Here is a 20,829-nt window from a genome sequence, read left to right as displayed (position 1 = left end):
CTGCTTCACTACTTGTGAAGCATCCCCCCGGCAGGTGGGAGTGGGGGCTCAAACCCAGATCCTTGAGCTTAATACTATGTGCACTTAAGTGGGTGTGCCACTGCCTGGCCCCTTAACATTCTTTTTTGTTGTTGCCAGGGCTTTAGTACCCCACATCAACTAGATAGAGACAAAAGATAAGTAGAGACAGAAGGAAAGAGGGAAAAATATAATAGCACCAAAGGTTCCTATAGTGTAGTGGTAGTCAGGCTCGGACCTGGGTTGTATACATGGCACATTATCTAAGATTTCTTGCTGGCCCAAACAAGTGTGCTCACAACATAATTTTTGCATGGTCCTTTAGAGTTATACCTTGATACTATAAACTAAAAATGGACAAGGATTTTAGAAACTGTCAGATCCCTTTATGTCATTTTGCCCTAGAATTTTCAGTGTTGTTGTGAGAATTATGTTAGGATAGGAGTGAGGAATGTCTGACCCATGTCCCATTTGGTCTGCCCTTCCACAGAAACAGCAGGAGAGACTTGAAATTCTATAAATCTAGGGGCTTTTGTCATAGCAACAGTAAGTGCTAATTTTTTATAGGACAAGGAAACTGAGAATAAAGGGAAGATAGAGAGTGAGAGAGAAAGATACACTGCTTGTGAAGCTTTCCCCCTGCAAACGGAGACAGAGGTTTTTGGGCACAGTAATATGTGTGCTCAACTAGGTGTGCCACCTCCCAGCTCCTGAGTGCTAATTTTTAAATTGACAGTTTTGTATGACTGTTAATAGCGTTAAAAATATCCAAATAGTCCACGGCAGAAAAAAAGGATCCCCACTCTGTATGTTAAAAAAATACACATGCAACTATGTCATAATAGACCCTTACCTTGTACTGTCTCAACAACTACATTAGAAGCTTGTTTCAGTCTTTGCCCCTTGAGTCTGAGTTCTCAGCAAGATGCACAGAGCCTTTCCAAGCTCCACTTAGCACTTTCTGCTCAGCACCTGTCACAGAACTATGCACATGGCAGGTGTTCAATAAAGATTTTAGTGACAGCTCTGGAATTAGCAAGGCCTTTAGCTAAAAAGCCAAGCCTTCTGTATTTTCCTTTGATTTTTGAAATAATTTAAAAATATTAACTATTAACAATGGTCTATGAGAAATTACAGTGATATAGTTTTACATTATAGCCACCACCGAAGTTGTGCTTCCCTCCACACATAATGGTTTGGCTTGCTTTTTTGCAGATTCATATGCCTCAATTCTTTATATTCCACATACAAGAGTGAAACCATGTGGAAGTTGTCTTATATCTCCCTTCTTACTTTGCTAAGCATAATAACCTCTAGTTCTATCTATTTTGTCTCAAAGTGTACAATCATCTCTTTTTAAAATTTTATTTTATTTTTTATTTTAATGAGGAGGAGGAGCAGGAGTGGGGGTAGGGAGAGAGATACAGAGAGAAAGAGCAGAATACTGCTCAGTTCATCTCTGGCTTATGGTGGTGTTGGGGATTGAATGTGGGACTTCACAGACTCTGGCATGAAAGGGTTTTTTTTTTTTTTTGCATAACCATTATGCTCTTTCCTCAGTCCCAATATCCTCTTTTCTTTTTATGAATCCACTGCTCCTGGAGGCCATTCTCCTTCCCATTTTATTGGATAGGGCAGAGAAAAATTGAGAGGAGAGGGGAAGATAGAGGGGGGTAGAAATAGACACCTGCAGAACTGCTTCATCACTTGTGAAGCGATCCCCCTGCAGGTAGAGAGCCACTGGAATCCAGATCCTTGAGTGGGTGCTTGCGATTTGTACTATATGCACTTAACCAGGTGTTCCATCGCCCGACCCACCCTCCCCAAATATTCTCTTTTTAAATTGCAGAGTTGGAGTTCAATTATGTACTTACCCATAACTTCTTTATTTAGTCATCTGTCAATGGACATTTAGGCTATTTACATTTCTTGATTATAGTGAATAATGTGACTATGAACATAGGGGTGCATATGCTCTCTCATGTCCTTTGGATGTATGCCTAGGAATGAGATTGCTGGATCATAAGGTAATTCCGTTTTATAAGTTTAAGGATCTCCATGCTGTTTTCCATAGGGGCTGCACCAGTTTACATTTCTACAAACAGTGTATCAGATTTCCTTTCTCCACATTCTCTCCAGCACTTGTGATCTCTTGTTTTGACGATGTTGGCAATTGCTACAGGTGTAAGGCAAAATGTGTGCTCAACTGCTTTAAAAATTTTTTTATTTATAAAAAAAAACACTGACAAAACCATATGATAAGAGGGGTACAACTCCACACAATTTCCACCACCAGAACTCCGTATCCCATCCCATGCCTTGACAGCTTTCCTGTTCTTTAACCCTCTGGGAGTATAGATCCAAGGTTATTGTGGGGTGCAGAAGGTGGAAGGTCTGGCTTCTGTAATTGCTTCCCCGCTGAACATGGGTGTTGACTGGTCAATCCATACTCCCAGTCTGCCTCTCTCTTTCCCTAGTGGGGTGAAGTTCTGGGGAAGTGGAGCTCCAGGACACATTGGTGGGGTCGTCTCTCCAGGGAAGTCTGGTTGGCATCATGGTAGCAATCGGAACCTGGTGGCTGAAAAAAGGGTTAATATATAAAGCCAAACAAGTTGTTGACTAATCATGAACCTAAAGGCTGGAGGGAGTAGTGCAGATGAAGAGTTGGGGGGGGGGGTTCTCCGTTCTGTAGATAGTTAGTAGGCATATTTTAGTTATATTCCAAAGGGCCTGTGGCTATACTAGTTTTTTTTCCTCTAATTCCATTCCAGGTGGTTCACTTCCCAACAAAGTCTCAAAACCTAGATATAGACCAGGTCCCATGAGATAGGGCATATGTTCATATGTATCCATAAATTAGGGCAAAATATATACCTGAAAGCAAAAGTACCCAATAGTCTATAGTGAGTCAGTATGAAGTTCATAATGAAACAGTGTCTACTTAGACTTAGATACCCTCCTCACCTATTTCCTATTATCGTTCCCTCACTCACTCCCAAGATAATCCTTATCAAAACAAGGACTGCAAAAACTGAATAAGGGCAAGAGACTGGCATACTAAATAATGACTCTTTAGTCACTATCAGGCCACCCCATCAGCTAGGGCCCTAGTTGGGGAGTCCTAAGATTCCCAAACTGACATGATGGGCCTAGACCTCAACTAAATCTCTCTCTCCATTGTTACTGGTCATATCTATCAGGAACAACAAAATTGACCCCTTTGTGGACTCCCATAGGACCTTGCCCTCAACTTGGACCAACAACGGTAAAGAATGTTCCATCCTCCAAAGGGAAGCTGGACAATAGACTCTATACTACATCTGAGGAAGATGGGTCCTGATATTGGAGCAGCTTTAAGTGTTCCTACTCATGACCACAATATATGAGCTCAGATCTACAGAGGTAGATCTATGCAGAGGTCACATAGGCTCCTAAGCTGAATATGGGCCCCAGATCACATCAAATTGATGGGGTTTACAATCAACAATATTTGTACACCTTTCCCATATTTGGGAGCTACTCTCTTCCCTGGTCCATCTTTCTGGTCTTTCTGCCAGCCATGACATCATTTCCCCAGACAATAAGTTGGATCCACCTGCATATCAGATTTTAGTCTCAGGGAAAAAAAAAAAGAATTTCTGCTTTTAAGATCTATTTAATTTTTTACCCATGTTTTATTAATTAATTAATTGTTGATAGTGGTGTTGATATTTGCCTGACATGACTTGAACCAAACATTTTGCCTCAGTCAATTCATTCCTAACATTTTGGAGATACACTATAACTACGTGGGACTTAATTTGCTTTGAGAGTTCAGACTACTGCTTTTGGCATGCATGATGAGGGAGCCTCAGCCCATGTCCTACTTTCCCCTTTCACCCAAGGCATAATGTTTATATAACTTTTGTGCTGCAGAACAATTTTTTTGGGGGGAAGCTTGATTTGGGTACATTCTGACATCTGACAATGTCTATCTAAATATGAGCTCCCCATTTTAATGGGGGGGGCGGTTGTTGGGGTTTAACTGTGAAACAGACAAGCCAAGCGAAAGGGCAATACCTTTAAAATTTTTTTTCATTAGTGATTTAATATCTATTTACAAAATTATGAGCTAACAGGGATATAATTCCACACTGTTCCCACCAGAGCTAACAGGGATATAATTCCACACTGTTCCCACCACCAGAGCTCTGAGTCCGCATACCCTCCATTGGAAACTGCTGTAGTTCTCTCCAGGTCACAGATATGGGTTGACTATTAGTTCTATATTTATCTACCATCTTTCTGTCCCTATCTATCTATCTATCTATATCTATCTATCTATCTATCTATCTATCTGTCTGTCTGTCTACATTTTTGAAGGGCAAGGCTTTTAAGGAAACAATATAGTGTCCCTTAGTCAAGGCCAGAGAAAGGTCCCATAATCTCAGGAGTAAGCTCTCTCATTGCTGTCAAAGACTGGAAGCTGCATCCAGGGCAAAGCACACTGTGCTATTAAGTCTGGGAGGGCGGGGGTGAGGTTGGGGGGGTGGGAGGAGGGGCTGAGTGCATCAGTTACCATGTGCAAGGACCCGGGTTCAAATCTGTGGTCCCACCTGCTTTGAAAAACTTGCAGGTTTCCCCTTCTCCCCCTCTACCACCCCACCCCCCTTTCCCTCTCAGTTCTCTCCAAAATAAATATATAATATAGAAAAAAATTAAAAAGGAAAGACTATGGGAAAGGGAGACTTCCTAGGAGCCTCTGAACACTCATACCCTGGGAAGCAACTAAAAGCATTAAAGCATTTCCAGGCCTCTGGAGCTCTGCCACCAACTGCCAGGCCGGGCTGGGAAGGCAGGTGCAGAATGGCAGGTGGCGCGAGCACCTTGCTCCGCTCTGCGCTGTGCAGTGCGTGTACGCGACCCTCCCCACTGCGGCCATGCGCGCTCCCGCGACAATGTCTGTGCTCTGGCTCTTCAGCGTCCTCCGCCCCCGGGGCCGGGCCGGTTGGGCCGGGCCGGTAGATTCCGGGAAGGAGTTTCCGGCGGACGGTGCTCCGCTGCCGCTTCCTGTCCTCCTGTCCGCGAGTCTCCCGGGACGCAGGCTCTCCCGGCTTCATGCAGTCGCGTCTCCTGCTTCTCGGGGCGCCCGGCGGCCCGGCCGGCCCTGCCGCGCGGCGTGTGCGGCTGCTGCTGCGGCAGGTGGCGCGGGGCCGGCCGGCGGTCCGCCTGCTGCAGGCCGGGGCGGGCGCCGACTCAGGTAACCCGCCACAGGCAGGGCCGTCACTCCCCGCCCGCGCTGCGCTCCCAGGGCCTCGCTCTGCAGCCCGAGCCGCGCGTCCACTGAGCTTTCTGTGCGCACCTGGGACTCCCGCTCGGGTGCTCACACAGGGGGAGCTCTCCCTCTTGCTCACGCCGGGCTGAATGCCTGCGCCTGGTGTTTCCAAATGTTACTGGGACTGTCCTTCCCCGCAGGGTGCCCTTTCCACTTCCATTAAAAAGGAAAAACAGTTTTATTTCATTTTCAATGAGAGTGAGATATGGAGAAAGCCTACGAGAGACAACCCCCCCCCCCCAACACTCACTGCTAAGCTCAGGCTTGTGGTGCTGGGGATTTATATGATTTATTTATTATCTTTATTCATTTGATAAAGATAGCCAGAAATCTAGAGGAAGGGAGATATACAAGGAAGAGAGACGTCTGCAGCACTGCCTCATCATTTGCAAAGCTTCTCCCCCACCCCTAGGTGGGGAGTGGAGTCTTGAACCCCGGTAACATATGCGTTCACCAGGTGTCACCAACCGGCCCATATGTGTGTGTGTGTTTACTTGTTATTAATAGTTTGTTACAAGATTGTAAGATTACAGTGTATAGTTCCTCACTACACCTAATACCACCAACGTTCTATATCCCCAGCCTCCCACCTTCCAAAGATAACCATCATAGTTCTCACAAGTCTTAGAGTTTGCTTGCTTCTGTTGCTGGGGATTTAACCTGAGACTTTGCCAGATAGACATAGTTATAGAAATACTAGTCAACCTTGGGAGAACTACTACAGTTTCCAATGGAAGGGAAGGGGACACAGAACTCTGGTGGTGGGAACAGTGTGGAATTATATCCTTGTTATCTCATAATTTTGTAAACCAATATTAAATCACTAATAAGATAAACAAACAAAAAGACTTTTGCAGAATCATTACACTGACTCCCCAGCCCTGGTTGCTCTTCTTAGAGCTCAACAGGATGCCTGAGTGAAAATTCCTGACTGCAATTAAGGCAGTTTCTGGAAACTCCAAACAAACATGAATTGCCAGTGATGACACTGGTATTTAAGTAACTGATTATAGTCACCTGATTTCTAAACACAACCTGGAAGGTTGGAGCTGGAGAATTTGTGCTGGAGGGGAAAGGTTGTAGGTCCTTGTAGCTTTTGAATGGAAAAATGGTTCTTTTCATCGTTGCTGCTGTTTCCTAGGATAAGGGAGGTTTTCTCCAGAAAATTTTAAGTTTCAGTGTTCCCTGCACATCAGATGGTTTACCTTGCCAGGTTGTGAGGGAGTTTTAAGTTCCATAAGTTTCACTTTTATTTACTGAATAAAAATTTTCCTCTTTTCTGTAGAGTTGTGGTGTGGGGAGATAGCATAAAGTTTATGCAAAAAATTTTTTCATGACTGATGCTCCCAGATCCCAGTTCCTTATATTACTGTAAGGCAGAGCTGAGCAGTACTTTGGTTAAAAAAAGGAAAAATCTCCCCTTTATCAATTATTGTGACTTTTAGAGTTTTTTTTTTTTAATCTTTTAAAGTTTGATGGTTGCTTCTTTGTTGTAGGATGCAGAGGTCAAGTGTACAATTGTAGCATCATCTGTAATTTGGAGCTAGGCCGAGTTGGAGAGTTAATTTTCACATTGTCTGGTGTGGGTATTTGAGTGCAACTTGTTTAATTTTGCATCCTAGTTATCTTTACTAGGAAATGAGGATAAGGGCAGTTTGTTTGGGGTGCTTGTGAGGACGTCATACAACCAAAGGCACAGGCTGATGCTCGACAGTGTCCTGGAATGCCATTTCCCCAGAGCCCCAACCTACTAGGGAAGGAGAGAGAGAGAGACAGAGAGACAGAGAGAGACAGAGACAGGCTGGGAGTATGGATCAACCTGTCAATACCCATGTTCAGTGGGGAAGCAATTACAGAAGCCAGACCTTCAGCCTTCTGCATCCCACAAAGGACCTTGGGGCCATACTCCCAGAGGGTTAAAGAATAGAAAGGCTATGGGGGGTGGGGGGGATGGGATATGGAGTTCTGGTGGTGGGAATTGTGTGGAGTTGTACTATGGTTTTGTCAATGTTTCCTTTTGCTAAATAAACAAAAATTAAAAAAAGAAAAAGACTTAGTAAAAAAAAAAAAAAAGAAGTTAGCTTCTTTATTACTCACCGTATCATTTCAGCTAGGTGAGAGTTCAGTTTCTTTCCCTCAAAGAAAAATGAAACCAGTTCATTTTAGGTTGGAAGTTATTAGGTCTGAGTAGCCAAATGGGAGCAGGTTTCATTTGTGGCTTTATAAAAAAATGTTCTTTGTACATAAATATCACATGCATTAGAAGGGTGTGTAGGTGTGATTTTTAAAATTTTATTTATTTTTTGTCACTGGGGTTACCACTGGGACTCAGGCCTACGCAACTCCACTGTTCACAGTGACCATTTTATTCTTTTTCATGGAGAACCTTTTTTCCTTCCAAAGGCCACTTAGATATTTATAACATTCTGTGCCCATACAAAGTTGACAACTTAAAACATTAGTACTTAATGTTGCTGTGAGAGAAAGCTGCTGCAGTTGCCTTGGCAGGACCAGACCAAATGATTTCTGGGCCCAGTGTGGCCCAAAGCTGCTCTAGATAGATGGTGAGAGACAGAGATAAGAGAGACACAAGGAGAAACCACTCCTGATGCTTCTCCCCCTGCATGAGATACCCTGGGGCTTGAGCACTGACGCTTGTGTTTGGTGATATGTGTGCTCTACCCGGTGAGCCACCTGCAGGCCCTCAGAAGTGTGAAATGTTAAAGTTTGTATTAGGTAGGTATTGGTGATCAGTTGAAGTGATCTGAAAATTTGTGTTATGTCCCGAGAATCAAAGTATAGACATTGCTTCAAATGTGAAAGTGATGGGCATGTTACAGACAACACATTAGCTTCTTAGACTCAACAGTTTACTGGCAGAGTCTTACCAGGAGAAATATGCTGTTATTCTTGTCCGTCTGGGTATTGCAAGGTTGAAGGTATGTGAACTGTGGGCAAATGCAGCTGGGAACTGACAGAGAAGATCGTCAAATAAGAACAGCCATGATTTGGTGAACAGCAGGTTAGCACTCTGCCACATGGGGTCATGATATTGGCCCTTGAGGTTGGCTTTGTCCTGTTCTGAACCAGAGGTCACATGGGGACAAATGTAATAATAAATAGCAATATGGTGCAATAAGTTAGTTTCAGTTGGAGAGATGCTCTCTGCTGCACTCATACTTGTTTCTAGTCACTTTATCCAAGCTGAACTTGTAATAGACCCTGCTTTCTTGTTTGGAAAAAGAATAGCAATATATATAAACAGAGGCAGGTTATGAGTAGTGTTCATCTTTCCTGCCCTGTTTCTCTGTCTCAGTTTTCTTTTTATTCCTTTTGGTTCCCGTCAACACTGAACCTAATCAAACATTCAGTAGGTATTTAGGTCAAAGTTCGCAAAGAGAAGCAGCAAGGCTAGCATTGTCATGCTGGCACTCCAGATGGGAGCTTTATAAAGCTAGGCTGGCAGAAGGAAGACAGGGTCCTTTTTGTTAAACCCAGACCCACTTCCTTTTATCTTTTACTGCCAAATATCTTACTAAATATTTATAACTGGTAAGTTCTTTACACTTTCATCACTGTTACCTCTTGGTTTTAGAAACAAAGAAGTTAACAGGAAAATTAGCTACTGCAGAGAGGAACAAATATTGAGATGTCAGGGAAGTCATGGCATATTTTTCTGTTTTTTTTCTATGCATAAATTCACCATGACTCTCCCAACAACCCAGTATTGCTGTACTTGTGTTTTTACAGATGGAGCTAGTAAGTTGGTTAAGTAAGACCCTGATAATTCAGTAGATTCATCTGTAAAATATGAAGGGAAGATTGGTGGTATAAATGCTCTGTGCCACATTTAGTGCTGTTCTCCAACCCCTTTATTTCTTTTTCTTTTTTAACTAATGATTTAATATTGATTTACTAAATTATAAGATAACAGGGGTATAATTACATACCTTTCCTACCACCAGAGTTCTGTGTCCCCATTCCCTTCATTGGAAAATGTAGTAGTTCTCTCAAGGTCACAGATAAGGGTTGACTACTTTCTTCTTCTCCTTCTTCTTCTTCTTCTTCTTCTTCTTCTTTTTTTTTTTGTATTATATTTACTTATTTATGGAATAGAGACAGCCAGAAATCAAGAGGGAAATAGGGGTGGTAAAGAGGGAGAGAGACACCTGCAACACTGCTTCACCACTAGCAAAACTTTCCTCCTGCAGGTGGGGACTGGGTCCTTGAACCCAGGTCCTTGTGCATTGTAACATGTGCGCTAAACCAGGTGCACAACCACCCAGCCCTGACAATTGTTTATAACTATCTATCTATATCCGTCTATCTATTTATCTGTTCATTTTTTCCTATGGTCCTACCATCCCCTTTCCAAGTTACACCTACTTCTAATTCCAACCTCTTTATTATTAAGGAGATTTGCTAACTTATCTTTACAACTCTTGTATATGGAAGACATTTGTTTATGTAGATATTTTAAAAATACTTTTTGGACAAGAAAACCATTTTTATTGAGAAAAGGAAATTACAAATTCTCTAGATACAATGCAAAATCACAGTGGTCAGCTTTTTGGTATTAATACTCTTAGACTTAAAATACATAGTCTTCTATATTGGCAAACCCCAGAAATGATGCTTAAAAGTATAATGTGTGGTATTATATATTTATATGAATACATATTTAATTTCATTATTTTGCTGTCAGGGCTTCTCTGTGGCATTGTGCCTGTATGATTCCACAGCTCTCAGCAGACTCCCCCTCTACCCACCTCAGAGTAAGAGACAGAGAGTGAGAATGAATTAGAGAAAGACTCCACAGCAATGTGCTACCATTTGTGAAGCCATCCCTCTGCATGGTGTTCTCATGTGATGGCCAAAAGCAGGAATGTTCCTTGTATATGAAAAAGTATGCACTTTACCCAGTACGTATTACTTTAAAAAATGGGAGCATGAAATATGAATATACATGGGTTCTGTGTCAGATTGATGTAGTAAACAATTAATTGTATTTATATATTTTCTTCAAATTTGGGATCTATTCTCTGCCCTGATCCAGCTTTCTAGTCCCATTCTCAACTCTGACACCATCTTCCCAGACAGTATTTTTAGTCCACCTCCATCTTAGCTATCAAACTCAAGAAGAAACTACTAAAATCATGGGCCCCTAGGAACATACATAAAATAGACTTCCTAGATTCTTTCTATGCTAAGATCTGTACTCTCACCCTGCTCTATTCTTTCTGATTCCTGTTTATTAAAATTTTGTCCTGAATCATATCTTAATTTCCTTCCAGCCACCAAGTTGCAGATGTTACTATGACCCCATCATGAACTCCCTTTGGCAAATGACGCCAATGTGTTCCAGACCTCAACTCTCCAGAGCCCTACCCCACCCCACTAGAGAAAGATAGAAACAGGCTGGGGGTATGGGTAGACCTGCCAATGTCTATTTCCAGTGATGAAGCAGTTACAGAAGGCAGACCTTCCACCTTCTGCATCCCAAAAAGAATTTTGTTATATACTCTCGGGGAGACATGTTAGGGTAAGATGACTAGTAGAGAGTCCAAACTCAGGTCCCAATTCCATCAGGACCTGAAGAGAGAAGAGGAAAAAAAAAAAAGACACTGAGAAGTAGTAATAAGTATAGGTGTGACTCAGAATGGAAGAGAAGGCAGGACCATAGGGGGAAAAAAGGGCAAATATATGTAATAGTCAACCCATATCTGTGACCTTGGGAGAACTATTACAATTTCTAGTGGAGGGAATGGGGACACAGAACTCTGGCGGTGGGAATGGTGTGGAATTACACCCTTGTTATCTTTTGTTTTAAATTTTATTTATTTGTTTTCCCATTTGTTGCCCTTGTTGTCTTTTTATTGTTATAGTTATTATTGTTGTTATTGATGTCATCATTGTTAGATAGGACAGAGAGAAATGGAGAGATGAGGGGAAGACAGAGGGGGAGAGAAAGATAGACACCTGCAGACCTGCTTCACTGCCTGTGAAGTGACCCCCCTGCAGGAGGGGAGCCGGGGGACTCGAACCGGGATCCTTAAGCTGGTCCTTGTGCTTTGTGCCACATGCGCTTAACCCGCTGTGCTACCACCCGACTCCCACACCCTTGTTATCTTACTACTTTGTAAATCAATATTATATCACTAATAAAAAAATGAGAGCATGGATATTTTGTAGTTCTCATTCACTGTGAACTTAGTAATGGTGATAGATGTTGTAGTGTGATCATTTTAGATAGCTATACATTTTATGTATTTATCCATGTAGTTCATTTTTTCCAATTTCCCATTCTTGGGCATCCAGGCTGTCTACTTAAAAATGTAGCAACAGACTAATAAGCAACCATGTGTGAGTTTTTATAGTTTTAGATTTCATCCTCAGACCAATGCTAATGACAGTCCTGGTTTAACGTAAGAGCCATGACTAAAAAGGAAATGCTTTAACTTGTTGTTGACTAGGTATTGAACTTTGGGGAATTATTTATTAACTAACAACTTTGAACCTGCAATAGGTCCCTTTGACCCTGAAGTCATATCTTGGCCTTGTATTTTAAAGAATGTGATGCTGTCAGTGGCCATTTCTCCTCCTTCTCTTTTCTTTTTGATAGAACCAGAGTAATTGAGAGGGAAGGGGGTAGAAAGAGAGACACCTGCAGCACTGCTTCACTGCTTGTGAAGCTTCCCCTTGCACATTGGGGACTTGAGGCTTCAACCCAGGTCCTGGTGCATAGTATTATGTGTACTGTACCAGATTTGTCACTACCCAGCCTCGGGCCAACTTTCTCAGACAGAATAAGAGAGAGAAAGAGAGAGGGAAAGAGACTACAACACTGAACTTGCCTTCTGTTCCAAGGGAGTTGGTCTCGAACCTGGGCCCTATGTGTGGCAAAGCAGATGTATTATCCACGTGAGCTATCTTGTTGGCCCAAACCAGCTGTCTTAACTAATGGGGATTCTACTCCCTTGGGAGACCTTAGCAATACCTGAAGACAGTTTGGTTTTCCTATCAGGAGGGTGAGTGGCACCCTGCTGTGCTGCTGCTCCACCTACAAAACACCACTAAGCACCATCTAGCCCAAACCTTCCATGGTGTTGCTGCTGAGAAACCCTGAAGTAGACCAACTTCATCACAACTTTCAGCCACAGAGTAATGTGTACATTTCACAGAACTGAATGTTCAGCACTATTGAGAGGTACTTTACAATTTAGAAAGAGGTGCACAAAGGTATGTTTTTTTTGTGAGTGGGGCTACCACATATATGCTTAGCCAAAAAAAAAAAAGCATGTTTAAAGTCGGTAAAGATCTTGACAGTAAAAAGACCATGAAATAGTTGAAGAAAAGGCCAGCAGAACTGTTCACCTGGATAGTGTGATGGCTTTGCTGTGTGTGTGTGACTCAAGTTTGAGACCCGCACCTATATAATCCTGTGTTTAAGTAGTGTACAGATCTCTAAATATGCCTATCTTCTGGATTACAAAATATCTCTTTAGAAAGACTCCCTTAGCTTACCCCCCATTTTACAGTTTTCACCTTTAAAAGAACATTTCATTTACTTTAATGAGAGAGAGAAAGATATACTAAAACTAGAGCACTGCTGAGCTCTGGCTATGGTGGTGCTGAGGATTAAACCTAGGACCTCCAAAGTGTGAGAGTCTTTTGCAAAACCACTATGCTGTCTCCACATCTCTAGACTTCATCTTACCCTAGATTTCCTCCTGTGTATTATCTCTGACTGCTAGGGCTATTTGAAAAATATATAAGGTACTTATAATGTGGTGATCATTCAACCAGTGTTGGGTAGTGTTATTACTAATGTGACTTAAAGCCTTAGTCTTCAGGACACTCACTTGCAATGGTGAAATCAGAATTTTGCATAGCTGCTGAGCTAGTGTTGCTGGAGAGAGAGAACTCGTGGCGGAGTGGGAACACAAATCTTAATTGATGCGGACGCCCGCCCCAGAGTTGGGTGTGGGCACAATGGGTTTAGGCCACGTGGAGCTAGCAAAATGGCCACCTCCCGCTATGCATGCCAGCCCTTCTCCAGGTTGGGATGCAGAAGAGAAAGAGACAGAGCGGAAACAGAAGTGACTTTTATAGGAGAATTCCGGAAGTGGCAAGTCAGGAAAGAATTGACTAGGAAAGGGGGTGGAGAAGACAAGGTGCTCTGGGAAGGTAGAAAGTTTCTATAGTAACAGTTGCTAGGGTTTCAGCTGGCTGGAACGGGTGATACCCTGAAGGGGTAATATGGTGGCAGAGGAGTCATTTTTAAAACAAGGCAGAAGATTGATATGTAAATAATAATACTTGCATGGAAATATGGTGGTTTGTGGGTCCTGCCTAACTCAGCCACATCTGTACAGTATCCCAACACATAGCTATTTCCTCAAGGTGTATCTGAGCCCTTTGCAAATGAAGTTCCATGCTAGTATGTGCTGCGGGTCAGAGCAAAGCAGAAACTGTTCAGTTTAGTTCTGTGTTTCAGATGAGTCAGAAATTGATGATACTTGAAAAAAAATCAAAACTCTGAAATTTGTAGGAATTCTTTGTTCATACAACAGAGACTTTGTTCTTTTTACATACCTAGAGATGTGGGATTCATTTATTTATTTATTTATTTATTTACTTACTTATTTTTGACCAGAGCACTGCTCAGCTATGGCTTATGGTGGTGCTGGGGATTAAGCCTGGGATCTTAAAGCCTCAGATAGGGAAGGCACTTTGCATAACTATTATGCTACTTCCCTAGACCTAGAAATATGGTAGTTTAAAAAATGTCTTTATTTATTTATTATTGGATAGAGACATAGAGAAATTGAGAGGAGTGGAGGAGATAGAGAGGGAGGCTGGCTGAGAGACACCTGCAGCCCTACTTCACCACTTGTACACTGTAATGTGGGCACTTAACCAGGTATGCCACTGCCTAGTCCCTAGAAATATGGTATTTTTAAGTTAAATTTCTGGAGAACTGAAAGTTGTATATAGCAAAAATAAGAACTTATATGGTTGTTAAAAAAAGGTTACTTAGACATGTCAGATACCACCTTGTAGATATTTGGAGGATATTAAATAAAGTGGATTCTTCTGTATTGTTATTGATTTATTCCTGTTACTATTAGTGAGAAGATGATGCTGGCTAATATATTTTACTTACATATAAATTTTTATTAAGCCACAAGTAACAGTAAGTCACAAGACTATAAAATATTAGGGGTATAGTTCTGTTATACTACTACTAAATTTCTGCGTTCTCTCTTTCCTTCTCTCTCCTTCTCTCCCTCCCCATCTTTCTCTCTCTCTATTTTTTTTCTTTCCTCCAGGGTTATTGCTGGGCTCGGTGCCTGCACCATGAATCCACTGCTCTTGGAGGCCATTTTCCCCCCCTTTTTTGTTGCAGCCTTGTTGTGGTTATTATTGCCATTGTTGATGTTGTTCGTTGTTGGATAGGACAGAGAGAACTGTAGAGAGGAGGGGAAGACAGAGAGGGGGACAGAAAGATAGACACCTGCAGACCTGCTTCACCGCCTGTGAAGTGACTCCCCTGCAGGTGGGGAGCCGGGTGCTCGAACCGGGATCCTTATGCCGGTCCCTGCACTTTGCGCCACATGCGCTTAACCCACTGCGCCACCGCCCGACCCCCCCATCTTTCTCTTTTTTAATTGCCAGCAAGATTATCACTGGGCCTTGGTGCCTGCACAAGTCCACTGCTCCTGAAGACTATTTTTTTCCTTTTTTCTTACTTCTTTTAATTTATTTTTTTATTTATTATCTTTATTTATTATTGGATAGAGACAAAGAAATGGAGAGGGAAAAGGGAGATAGAGAAGAAGAGAGCCAGAGAGACACCTGCAGACCTGCTTCAGCACTCATGAAGCTTCCCCCCTGCAGGGGGGGGAATAGGGGCTTGAACCCTGGCCCATGTGCATTATAACATGTACACTCAATCATATGAGCCATCACCCAGCCCCCCTTTTTTTTCTTACTTTCTAATATTATTTGATAGAACAAAGAAGTTGAGAGAGGAGGGGGAAATAGGGAGAGAGAAAGATAGAAACTTATAGACATGTTTCACTGCTCATGAAGCATCCCCAATGTAGGTTGGGAGCTTGGACTCAAACCCAAGTCCTTGCATGTGTTAACGTGTTCGTGTGCACTCAACCAGGTGAACCACCATCCAGCCCCTCCACTTTTTTTTTTTTTTTAAACAACATAGCGTTTACAATGCTTATTTCACCAATGTTTCTTTCCCTTCTTTCTGTAGTTCTTTGGATGGAGATTTTAGAGCATGATATCTAACATAGGCTGATGTGCTGGATATTTTTTTTCTGGCACCCCTAAGGAGCTCCTTTATTGTCCTTTGAGTTTTCTTTCCTTTTCTCTGAGAGTTCAGAACATTTGAAACTATGAATATGTTGGGACCATTGAAGGCTTGATCTCCCTGCACCTTCATTTTCTTTCTTTTTATTTAAATGTTTAATTTTTATTAGTGATTTAATATTGATTTAAAAATTATAAGATAATGGGTAGAATCCCACACCTTTCCCACCATCAGAGTTCTGTGTCCCCATTACCTCTCAGCTTCTGTCTCTATCCAATAAATAAAGGTAATAAAAAATAAAAACAAAATGAAACAAACAAGCAAACAAACAAACACACAAACAAAAAGCAGGAACCATAAAGTAGGAATAGAGCAGATGCGAATAGGGATGTTAGGGTGGAAAGAAGCTGTGAAGTCTATTTTAGGTATGTTCCTAGGGGCCTTTAACTGGTAATTTTTGCTGGAGCTTGATAGCTAACATGGAGGTGGACTAAAAATATTGTCTAGGGAGTTAGGCGGTAGCACATTGAATTAAGCGCATGTGGCGCAAAGCACAAGGACCAGTGTAAGGATCACGGTTTGAGCCCCCGGCTCCCCACCTGCAGGGGAGTCACTTCACAGGCGGTGAAACAGATCTGCAGGTGTCTTTCTCTCCCCCTTTTTGTCTTCCCCTCCTCTCTCCATTTCTCTCTGTCCTATCCAACAACAACGACATCAGTAGCAACAACAATAATAACTACAACAATAAAACAAGGTCAACAAAAGGGAATAAATAAATAAATTTATATATTTATATAAAAGAAGACTATAAAAAAAAGAAATGGTTTAAAAAATATTGTTTAGGAAGATAGTGTCAGAGTTGAGAACAGAGCTAGAAAGCTGGATCAGGGCAGAGAATAGATCCCAAACTGGAAGAAACCATATAAATAAAATTAACTATTTCCCACCTTGATCTGACCTGGGGCCCATATCTATTATATTTGTGCTAGATATTTCTGTAGCATACCTTCCTGTAGGTCAGAGAATCATTATTGCTAAATCATAGTTTTTCCTATCTCCTACAAACAATGATTTTCTTTTTAAAACATATATACATATAACTAATAGTATAATAATGGTTTGCAAGATTATAAAATCAAAGGAATATAACTCCACACAACACCTGCCATCACCAAAGTTCTGTTCTCCCCACCCCCAACCAGCCACCCAAGGACATCCACATAATTCTCACATAGTCTTAGAGACAGGTTGGTTCCTCCTCCTCCCTCTGCTCCCTCTCTTTCCTCTCCTCCCACTCCTCTTCCTTGCAAGCTCAAGTGACTTGGTTCTCTATATTCCACATATGAGCAAAACCATCTGGTAGTTGTCTTTTCCTTATTTTACTATTCATAATTACCCCTGGTTCCATTCACATTTATCCAGGGAGGATACAGTATCTTTTCAAATTACATTGAATGTAAGCCCCATTACTTATGTGATCATCTGTCAATGGGCATTAGGTTGATTCCAGTTCCACGGCAGCTATAAACGTAGAGGTGCACATGTCCCTTTGAAATAATGTAATTAATATTTTTCTTATATTCTTTTTAGGTGATACAGTCAGTATTGGAGATGTGTCCTACAAGTTGAAAACTCCCAAAAGCCCGGAACTTGTGCCACAAAACTACAGTAAGAAATATTTATTACTGAGTAACTGGTTTCTAACTTTCTATAATAGGAATTTTCAAATGATAACATTAAACTAGAGAGAATAATATAACACAGTGTACTTAAAATTTAGCTTCAGTATATATCAATATATTGCCAATTTTCTTTTGCCTGTCTTCTCTTCCTCCCCTCCCCTCTTCTGCCATGCCCTTTCTCCTGTTCTGGAATGTTTAAAATTTATTCTAGACATATTATTTCAACCATGAGTGTTTCCACAAGATGCTTATTTACTCTTTTATAATTGGTATAAAATTTATATATAGTAAAATGCACAGCTCTCAAATATTAATTTTCCCTCATTTTGTTGATTTTAGACACTCCTGTCTATGACTGCCAAGATTCCACCTCTAAATGATCAGTTTTTTCCCTTTCTCCTGTAAAAACTCTGTTCTCTTTTCTGTCATACAGATTGGTTTTTCAGATTTATGTAAACAGAATATCATGTAGTATTGTGTGTGTGTTTTTTCTGTCAAGGTGATGAATTAAAGATTCATCCATGTCACTGTAAGTGTGATAATTTTGCAACAAAATCATAATAAAAGAACATCATTACTTTTTAATTACTGAGCAGTATTCCACTATTTAATATGCATTTGCATAGTTTTGTTTATTTTCCTATTGATAGACATTTGTATTCTTTCCATTAATTTGGGGCTACTAAAATTAGATGCAATGAAGATTTCTGAAAAAGGCTTGCCGTCTTATGTTTTCACACAATTTGTATAAATAGGAGTTGAATTGAATTGTTTTCTCTTGCCACTGGGGTTATCTCTGGGGATAGTGCTGATGATGGATCCACTGCTCCTGGTGACTATATTTTTCTTTTTCGATCTGTTAGACCAGAGAGAAATTGGGAGTGGAGGGGGAGACAGAAAGGGAGAAAGGAGAAAGACACCTGAAAATTTGCTTGAAGCATCCCCCCCCCTCCCGTAGTTGGGGAGCTCATCTCTGCAGCTGGGGAATTGGTCCTTTTGCATAGTGATGGCTGTGCTCAACCAGGTGCAGCACCATCACCTAGCCAGGCCACAATGCCTCTGCCCTCAATAGTCTTGTAAACTTTACTCATTCTACTGAATGGGCAGTGGTAACTCGTCATGCTTTGGGTTTAAAGAAAGATACTTTATTGAAAGATAATTCATATACCGTAACATTCACCCTTTAAAAGTGTACAACCGGGTGATTTTTTTTTTTAAATGTATTCACAAAGTTGTATAAGCACTATTGTCTACATAAAGAACATTTCCATTTCCGTGGAAAAGAAACTCAAGCCTATGTATGTCTCTTTCTTTCTTTCTCCTCCTACCCACACCCCCTGACCTTTTGTAATCCTTCAGGTACTTTCCATTTCTGTGGATCTGCATCTTCTGAACATTTCATACAGATGTGATCAGAAATTATGTAGTCTTCATGTCTGATTTCTCTTGTAATGTTTTCAAGGTTCATTTATACTATAGTATGTATCACTACTTCATGTCTTTTTGTGACAAATAACACGTGGATAGACCACATTTTGTTTGTTAGCTGGTGGAGCTGTGAGATATCCCCGTTGTAGAGCCATTCTGTATAATGCTGCTGTGAACATCCATAGACACATGCTTGTACAGATTTCTGTCTTCACTTTTCTTTCTTTTTTATTAAAATATGTTATTTATTTATTGGACAGAGGCAGAAAGAAATTGAGAGGGAAGAGATGGAGAGAGAGAAGGAGAGAGTGAGAGACTCCGGCTGCTCTGCTTCACTGCTTATGAAGTTTTCTTCCTTGCAGGTGCAGGTGGGGGAGTGGGGCAGGGGCTTGAACCTAGGTCCTTGTGCTTTTCAGTTTTCTTTTTTTAAAATTATATTTATTTTCCCTTGTTTTTTTTTATTGCTGTGGTAGTTGTTGTCATTGATGTCATTGTTGTTAGATAGGACAAAGAGAAATGGAGAGAGGAGGGAAGTTGGCAGGGGGAGGGAAAGATAGGCACCTGCAGACCTGCCTCACTACCTGTGAAGCGACTCCCCTGCAGGTGGGGAGCCGGGGGCTCAAACCAGGATCCTTATGCTGGTCCTTGTACTTTGCTCCATGTGCACTTAACTCACTGCACTACCGCCCAACTCTCCAGTTTTTTTAAATATGTATTTAGTGTAGAATTGCATGGTCATATTGTAACTTAGTGCTTACTGTTTTGAGTAATTGCCAAACCATTTTCCAGAATCACCACTCTGTCTTGCTGTACCACCAGCAGTGTTTGAAGTTTCCTGTTTCTCTGCATCTCCACTGACAACTTGTGTTTGCCTTTCATTTTAGAGCTATCTTTCATGTGCATGAACTGGTATCTTACTATTATTTTGATCCCTATTTCTCTGGCTGACAACTACTCCTTTGTTTCAAATCATGCCACTTCTAGTAATGTTCCTCCAATGGTTTTCTAATGCCCTCTTTGTCTTTTGATAATTTGACTGTCATGTGTCTGAATCTGGGTCTCTTTCAAGTTAGATTTGTTTGGAATTGTTTAACTTCTTTGATATGCAAATTAATATCTTTCATCAAGTGGTTTTTGTGTGTGTGTGTTGGGGTATTTCTTCGTGTATTGTTTCTTTTCCTCTCTCTGGGACTCTCTTTGTGTATATTAATATAGTACTTGACTCAGGATTTTTAGGTTCTTTTCCTTTTTTTTTCTTTCTCTGTTTCTCAGACTGGCATGTTTTCAGTTTGCTAATTCTCCTGCTTGTTCATATCTGTTGTTAAGCTCCACTTATGCCTTTTTTTCATTGTACTTGTTAACTTCAAAAGTTCTGTTGGATTTTCTCATACACTTTCTTTTCTTTTATCTTTCTTTCTCTCCTTCCTTCTTTCTTCCTTCCTTCCTTCCTTTCTTTCTTTCCTCCAGGGTTATCTCTGGAGCTTGGTGCCTGCACTACTAATTCACTGCTCCTGGAGTCCATTTTTCTCATTTTGTTGCCCTTGTTGTGGTTGTTATAGCTGTTGTTGTTGGATAGGACAGAGAGAAAGTGAGAGAGGAGGGGAAGACAGAGAGGAGTAGAAAAAGATAGACACCTGCAGACCTGCTCCACCACTTGTGAAACAACCCCCCCTGCTGGTGGGGAGCTGAGGGCTTGAATCCGGATCCCTCCCCTTCCTCTTCCCCTCCTTCCCTTCCCTCCCCTCCCCCTCCCCTCCCCTCCCCCTTTCCCCTCCCCCTCCCCTCCCCTCCCCTTTCCCTTCCCCCTCCCCCTCCCCTCCCCCTTTCCCCTCCCCTCCCCTCTCTCCCCTCTCCCCTCTCCCCTCCCCTCCCCCTCTCCCCTCCTCCTCCCCCTCCCCTCTCCCCTCCCCCTCCCCTCCCCTCCCTATCCATCCTTCCTTCCTTCCTTCCTTCCTTCCTTCCTTCCTTCCTTCCTTCCTTCCTTCCTTCCTTCCTTCCTTCCTTCCTTCCCTTTTTTTTGACAGGACAGAGAGAAATTGTGAGGGGAGGGGAGTAAG

At 41.7% G+C, this 20,829-nt stretch overlaps 1 protein-coding gene across 4 annotated transcripts in view; it reads left to right on the top strand.

The window, feature by feature from the left end:
* Positions 1–4,931: 4,931 nt before the first annotated feature.
* VWA8 (von Willebrand factor A domain containing 8) overlaps positions 4,932–20,829 on the top strand; it is a 408,658-nt gene continuing 392,760 nt past the window's right edge. The window contains exons 1-2 of one of the 4 annotated variants that reach the window (XM_060194756.1): positions 4,932–5,257; positions 17,253–17,330. In XM_060194756.1, coding sequence (XP_060050739.1) covers positions 5,116–5,257; positions 17,253–17,330 — 220 coding nt within the window. In that variant the 5' untranslated portion in view covers positions 4,932–5,115. The remainder of the gene's footprint in view (positions 5,258–17,252; positions 17,331–20,829) is intronic. The other 3 variants (XM_060194755.1, XM_060194752.1, XM_060194753.1) reach the window with 3 other exon arrangements.

Source organism: Erinaceus europaeus, chromosome 7 (assembly GCF_950295315.1).
Source record: "Erinaceus europaeus chromosome 7, mEriEur2.1, whole genome shotgun sequence".
In the NCBI taxonomy this organism is placed as follows: domain Eukaryota; kingdom Metazoa; phylum Chordata; class Mammalia; order Eulipotyphla; family Erinaceidae; genus Erinaceus; species Erinaceus europaeus.
Note: the sequence above shows the minus strand (reverse complement) of the source record. Positions and strands in the feature narration are given on the sequence as shown.